Genomic DNA, 8,022 nt, shown 5'->3' on the forward strand with positions numbered 1-8,022 from the left:
AACCACTCCCATGCCAGATAAAGCACAGGATAGATGCAATGTAAAGCTTCTCCCACACTGAACGAACAAGATATCCAAAGTCCAGCTTCTGACTGATCCAACAATGTCTAATTCATGTCAATTTCTTCCAAGTTAAAAGGATTTTTTTCTTATTTTGTTTGACTGCCATGTAGCCACGGGAAACTGGAAGGGGACAGCCTAAACTCAACTCACTAAGATAGCGATCAACATCAGAAGACTCCACCAACTTGCCAAGATTTGACTTTAAGCCATAATACCAAAGGGTCCAATCATCCGCCCCCTAGTTCCCAGTTGCTTTCATTATTATTTTGGTCTTCGTTTTTGAGTTATGGTGCCACATCATTCGCCAAGGTAAAATCTGCTCCCAATCTTCCACAAACAGTGTTGCGTAATTGCTAACTAGAAGAGGTATATAGCAGCCTGGAGAAATCTCCCTATCAATTATCCCTCCTGGAAAGGAGTCTCCATCTAACATTTCAGTGAAGGTTAACAAAGGGACAATGGTAGTGCAACCAAATTCAATTTGAATTTTATTTGCCATCAGAGTAAATACTTTCTAACATTTCTGAATGTGTCCTTCTTTCCAGGCTTTGTTTCATATGTTAATTTGATGCCATTATACATATAAAAGAACTCCTAATGGATCCTAGAATTGTATGCTGTCTCCAGGTTGTGAAAGGCCTAGCAATCCCATGGAAATTTTAAACAAAAATTGCAATACAATAATTTATATTTGATGTACACAATTTACTTCCACTAATTTGTTTTTTGTATTTCTTCTACACAGTAAACCCACATTTTAAGATTTGTTGGATTTTACTTGTCTGTAATAGCTATTAACTGTTTGGGAGTGAATGTTAATTTATTTATTTTGTGACCAGATAATGTGCCTCTATTCTTTTAACTGGTTGAGGCACATGGAAAACTGCTGAGTGAAATTGCACTAACGCAGCATACCAAAGCATTAACGCATTCATACAAAATCTCTTTGTCAACTATTTTAACAAAGGCATTGATGCTTACGGCACGATTTCATCCCATTACTATTTTCTCATGTATTTCAGTCAGCAGTAGCTCATGAGTGTATTATCATCATCTGACAACAAACATCTTTCCAAAGTGGTGAATGACTAGGAACAATCCGTATCAGTAACTATTTGGTTGTTTAAATGAAATTATAAAATTCAGTTACTGCTAGGGGACTAGTTACTGTATTAAATACAACTTTTGCTGCCTGGGATTTCCTTCTGAATAAAATTAGAGATAATTTTACTTGATGATTTATACAAAGAGAATGAAAACACTAAATTTCAATACCCAACTCCACTTTACAAAATATCTATGTAATCTTTTTTTTTTAGGTAAAAAAAAATCAAAGCTTACCTTAATAATGTCTGTGAAAAGTACTTCAAAGTATTTGCTATATCTGTTCCAGATGGTACAGGATAAATGTTATGAAGAACACGATTGTGGTACTCTTGTAAATAACGGACCTTAGATGCAACTGAATGTGAGAATTTTGAAAAATGTCAGTTGTTTTAATAAATATTTTTGATTACAAAGTATTTCAAAAATCTCTGAGCTCTTTCAGACAAATATGAATAAGAGCATTCTTATTTTCTATCCACTTTTTCTCTCTTCTTTTCCTGACATATGCTGGATTATGATTCCAGGAACATAGTCCTCCAGTTCCTTACTCAGGCAGCCATACTTCATTTTAGAGGCGAGACAGTGAGGATCAACAAGATGTCTTTGCCCATGTCCAAATTCATGCTTCTCCTTCAATGAGCCAATGGATAGCAATTGGGAATGCAGCACTCAGTAACACACCAACAGTGCATTTAACCACTGAAGCAGGATGTGCAGGTGCGCACACACATACATACACAAGAATGTATGTGCCTGGCTGTATATGTCTGTTAATTACTATTTTAAGGAGGTTATCATAAGACTAAATACATTCAAAATACATAAAATACTTGTGTTATTTAAAACGTACAGCAAAAGACTGAACTATTTTGAACAGTATATTGTATTAGAAATAGGTTGCATGATTTTTTTCAACAACATATCATAGCACTAAAAGTCACATAACCATACCTCAGTTCCCAAAGCTTCAGCTCTTACGTTTTTTCCATGGAAATATAATCGAAAGATAAGTATGTAAACAGCGGCAATACAGTAGATTCCAAACATACATCACAAACCACTCATGTCACATTGTGACAAGAATTGAAATATCTGTCTATAAATATTAAATTTGTATGTTGAGTGTGTGTTCTATTTAAAACCCTTATGTCAATTTGAACTTATGGGACTTTCCATTATAAAAGTGTCCGTATTTCCCTGTTTACTGGCTGTCACATGGCATTCACTGGCTTGGAAAGTATCCTGCATGGTAATTTCCGCAGAAATCACGCAAAATGTACAGGACACAGCAAAGGCTGCAGGCCCAGACAATATTAACTGCGAAAATTAACCACACCCTTAGCTATGCTGTTCTAGTACAGCTACAAGCACTGACATCTACCCAACCATATGGAAGAATGACTACTTATGCACTGTCCACAAAAAGTAGGGTCTAGAAACTAGAAACTCAACTGTACCAGCCACATATATGCCATAGCCACAAGAACAGATCAGAGAATTCTGCGTCAATTGGCTAACCTTCTGGCTCCCCAAAACCTCCTATCCTACAAGGCACAAGTCAGCAGCAATGTGATGGAATACTCTTCACTTGCCTAGATAGCAGTTCCAACAACACTCAAGAAGCACAATACTATCCAGAATGAAGCAGTCCAGGTGACCAGCATCCCATCTACTGGATTAAACATCCACTCCTTCAACTATTGGTATACCATGGCTGCAATGTGTTCTACCTACAGGAAGCACTGGAAGTTGCTACTGCTCCTCCCAAACCCTCAATCTCCAACACCTGGAAGGACAAGAGCAGAAGGTGCACGAGAACACCATCATCTCCAAGTTCAACTCCAAGTCACACACTCGGTCCAAATCCTGGATCTCAGGAGTTTTGAGTGAGTACGTAAGCAATACATAATGCAGCAGCTCAAGAAGAAGATCCACTATCACTTTCTCAAGGACATCGGAGGATGGGTGATAAATGTCATCCTTGACAGCAATATCCACAGCCCAAAAATGATATTTTTTTAAACTTTTATGAAATATGGAGATGTTAATGGAAGTAAAGATCATATTTCTGGAGAAATTCTAATCACAAAGTCAACAATCTACAGAGCAGATTAAGACATTTTTGTCTGCAAAATCACTCATTTAGATTAATTTATTTCACTTGAAAATACAGAACTGCCATGCACAAAACATGTCATGGTCAGCAGTGTGACAAGATAACTATCTCTCTCAGTGTCATTGATCATAAAACATTTGTAACTTTGGCATTTACAAGTTGTGTGGTCTGTTTCACAAGATTTCTCACATTATATGCTGGCTATGATATTTTTTCTATTCATTTTTATTAAAGCAAAAGGTGATTATCTTTCAAGTGCATAAATTATAAAAACCACATAAACTGTATCTTAATTGGAGCATGGTTTTTAAAAGTAAGCTATTCTGAACACTACTGTAGATGCATGCTACTCTGATTCATTATATAACTTCAAAAGTGAAAAATCAAACATGGAAAAGTTAGAACAGCAGCAGCGGATTGAGAGTTCTGGCTGCATGTATCTGAAAATAACAATAACTGGCTGTATGTGTGTGTGTATATATATATATATATATATATCCTTAGTTTTAATAATCAGTTTAGATTCTCGCTTTCTTTCTCTCGCTCTTTCCTTTTATGAGCCAAGCTTCAAAAACAAACAGTTACAGTCAGCTGAGAGCGTTTACAACCAGCCACCTTAATGCTATTTCCCTCATTGCATCCCATTATTGGCAATGGTCTGACCTTGGTAACTGAACCAGCTCCAGAACAGGAGAGGGTGGCAACATTAAGACTTGCAGTGCTAATTATTATTTCTGCTGTCAACATACGCGTGTGGAGAAAGACTAAATCCACATCAGTTCTGAAATCGTCGCTATTGAATTCGTGGTTTAAAAAGTGGGGGGGGGGGGGGGGAGGTTTACACTGTATTTGAGCCATATCTGGCCAGGCCTGTTAGCTTTTGGAGACAGCAGCTTCAACAACACAATGACACCGTCTCCCACTAACGCCCCTTACTTTCTATGGGTAGTCCCCCACCGCTGTGCATTTCCCATACTTACACTGTTCCGCTTTCGTGGACATTTTTTCTCAATGGCGTTTGTCACAAACATCAAATACGCCACAGAGCATCTTCCAGCTGCTCGGGATCCTGGAGCCAAGGGCAGCGCATGCGCGCGAGCTGCGACTCTGCTGCCTCCGCGTCTGGTCCATGGAGCTGAATGGCACCAAATAGTAGCATCGAGTTAAACTTTCCACTTCCCCCTCACCCCGTGTTCAGATACACTGCAGAAATTAATGCAAACTGGACCGAAGATTGTAATGATCCGTAATATGACGGCGTACAAGCAAAGGGCGGATATGTTTCTATTACAGGAATTGGATAATTATGAATGGGATTTAGTTGGGCTTCACTTTTTTTAAATCAAATGAGACCACACACACACGCAAAATATCCATGATTAACGTTTATTTCAAACTGATTGGAAAGTGTTATGTGACGTGTTTTGAAAGCAGAGAAAGAACGTGCATTTGTATAACGCCTTTCACATCCTCGGTAACTCAAGCGTTTCACCGCGGTAATTTACACTTATAAATTTCCCATAATAATTAGATCAGTGACCAGTTAATCCGTTCTTGGTGTTGTTCATTGAGTTACAGAGGTTGGTCAGGACACCAGAGAACTCCCATACACTTTGAATAGCTCCATCGTATCTTTTAAATCCAGTTTGGCAGGCAGAATAACCTTGGTTTAACATCCAAAAGGCAGAGCCGGAAACAAAGTGTTATTCAGTACTGCTCCAAAGGATCGTAGAATAATCATTGAATAATACAGCACAAATGGAGACCATTAAGTCCAGCCTGCTTATACCGACTCTTAATCACACTCCCCTGCTCTTTCCCTAAAACCCTATATTTTTTCCCCTTCAAGCATTTATCCAATTTTCTTCTGCGTGTTACTATTGAATCTGCTTCCACCACACTTTCAGGCAGTGCATTCCAGATCGCAACAATGCTCGGTGTGGAAAAAATGTTGCCTCTGATTCTTTTGTAGATCACCTTCAATCTGTATCCTCTGGTTATCGGCCCTTCTGCCACCGGAAATAGTTTCTTTTTATTTTCTCTATAAAAACCATTTGTGACTTTGAGTAACTCTATCAAATCTCCACTAAACCTTCTCTGTTCTTAGGAGAACAACCTGAGCTTCTCCAGTCTCTCCACATAACTGAAGTCCCTCATCCCTGATTCCATTCCAGTAAATCTCCTCTGCACTCTCTCCAAGGCCTTGACATCCTTCCTAAAGTGTGGTGCCCAGAATTGAACACAATGCTTCAGCTGAGGCCTAACCAGCATTTTATAAAGATTTAGCATTACTTCCTTACTTTTGTCTTCTATTCCTCTCTTAATAAACTCAAGGACCCAGTATGTGTTTCAACAGCCTTCTCAACTTGTCCTGTCACCTTCAAAGATTTGTGTACATACACCTGCAGGTCACTCTGCCCTGAACCCCTTTAAGATTATACCATATAGTTCATCTTCCTCTCCTAACTTTTCCTGCCAAAATGATCTTAGATTATGTGGTCAACTCCTGGATTAGGCTTGAAACCACAACCTCTGACATAAAGGCAAAGTGCTACCGCTGAGCTAAGACTGCAACCATAATTTAGACAATGTAGAATGTAACACTATCTCCTCAAGCCCTAAAGTGGCCCAGTCACACTGACATTCTTCACACCGCCCAACTTCTTCCTGGCATTTTCCTCTCCCTAAAACTCCATTCCATTCATTTCATTCTGTCATTCTTCTCCATTCCCTCACCTTCAATTCATTTTTCCCTTCTCATTGCTCCTCTCCTTTCATATTGGCACTTTCCATTGCCTTCAGCTTGGGATGGCACTTCCAATCTACTCAGGGGATTTAAAATTGTGTACACTGTATATGCTTGGCTACATTGTGATCAGAAGTGAATCTCTGCCTGATTTTCTTCCCTTATACAGGGCACTAAGACCAATTAGAGTGCCCCTATTGTTGTCCCAGCTACTACGACAACAACCATTACTTTTGTTAGGAGCTTTTAAAGTAGAAGAATGTCCCAAGGTGCTGCTAAGATAAACTAAGTTGACATAAACCAGGTATTAAAGCTGGCCTGTATCACTGAGGAAACACAAAAGGATATATTATGAAATATTTAACAGAGCAGAATAAAACAGAAAATGACACACACTTGAGCTTTCAAACACAGATTAACGGACATGTGAAAGTGAGTTAAGGACTATAATCTAATCAAGGACTTCATATAATGTCATTATTCAAGTAATAAGACATGAGGCTCTGTCTCTGGCATTTGTTATTTTATACAATGTGCTCTTTATCAATACTTAAAGAAGGATATGCAGTTTACAGGAAAATTAATTTCTGAAAATATGGATAATAAAGTACTTTATAATAATTACTAAACTATACACTTAATATATATTTAATAGGAGTAGCTTAAACCAAAAATACTCAGAATAAGCCTAATGCTCATAACTGGTATGATGAACTCTTTTAACTATACAATATATGTTTCATTTATCCAAATTGACTAATAATGTAAATATATACATTTAAAATAATATATAAATAAAATAAAGTTATTCTATTTACTTCAACAGTGATAAAGAAGCATTTCCTTCTATCTGTCGAATAATTCTGAAGCTGCTCTACCATGGGATGAAACAACAGTACTCCACATTGTTTACAGCACCTTATTGTATTTCAACTTTACTATATTTGTAATCAAAGAAAAATTGAAAGTGAATATGGAAGTTAGATTTAGTGCATCCAAAAATGTTTCCAATATAAACACCACAAATTGTGAAAAAATAGAAAAAAGTGGAAACACTGAACATATAACATAACAAGTAGTGTGCACAATAAACCCCATTCAAAGGAAATTGTAATAAACAAATGCACTGGGTGGGTGCAGAGCACAAATGAGGATTGTGGTAATCATTTCCTGTGCCTAGCTTTGTAGACAGTAGTCTATATGCTTTTGTTTATTCTGAAATGAATTATAAATCATTATGAAAGCATTATAAAGTACAATATGCTTTCTTTTAAAATATAAGGCAAGTGAAATTGATTCAATAAGCTCATTATTATAAATGCATTTATTGCACATAACATTCCAATTTTGAAAAATTAATAACAGAAATTATCTAGAATGTACTATTCTTCTGAGACATCCAGCTCATTACCCTATCACAGAGTTCTCCACTATTATATTAAGGTCACTTAAAATCAAACAGATAAACATGGAGCAAGGACATTGCAAATCATTCTCACAAAACCCTTTGGATTAGGAAAATTATCAGAAAATCTTTTATTAAAGAACACATTTGAGGTTCAGCACTCTTTTTTGAAGTTAAAGACTGTTTTGGAAGAATCTGTTGAAACAGACAATATCTGTAGAATATCAACAAATCAGCTCAAATCTTCAAGGCTCTACTGATTGTTGTCGTTTAAAATAGCTTGTGTAGTTCTAATCGTCAAATGGATGCATCTATCTGTTTACTGACTATGTATGTACCATTTTTGCACTTGTGAGGACAACTTTAGTAATGGGCCCCATTCTCTGAAATGCTGAGACGATGCAAGTTATGTAAAACTAAGAGTAAAGATCATGGAGGAAGTGATAATGACTTTGTAGCTGAGAATAAAAGTGAGATAATTGTAAGGGAAATTAAAATAAGACCAATAGGGCTAACCACCTTGTGACTGAACTCAGCAACTGTAAAATTAGGTTTCCCGCAGCCTTCACCTTACTGTGTGTTGTG

The 8,022-nt window shown here is 37.2% G+C and overlaps 1 protein-coding gene across 1 annotated transcript in view; it reads right to left on the reverse strand.

The window, feature by feature from the left end:
• LOC137373447 (protein unc-79 homolog) overlaps positions 1–4,288 on the reverse strand; it is a 197,256-nt gene extending 192,968 nt beyond the window's left edge. The window contains 2 exon segments of the mRNA XM_068038269.1: positions 1,405–1,525; positions 4,267–4,288. Coding sequence (XP_067894370.1) covers positions 1,405–1,525; positions 4,267–4,288 — 143 coding nt within the window.
• Between the last annotated feature and the right edge of the window lie 3,734 nt (positions 4,289–8,022).

The sequence above is a fragment of the Heterodontus francisci genome, chromosome 9, assembly GCF_036365525.1.
Source record: "Heterodontus francisci isolate sHetFra1 chromosome 9, sHetFra1.hap1, whole genome shotgun sequence".
NCBI lineage: Eukaryota > Metazoa > Chordata > Chondrichthyes > Heterodontiformes > Heterodontidae > Heterodontus > Heterodontus francisci.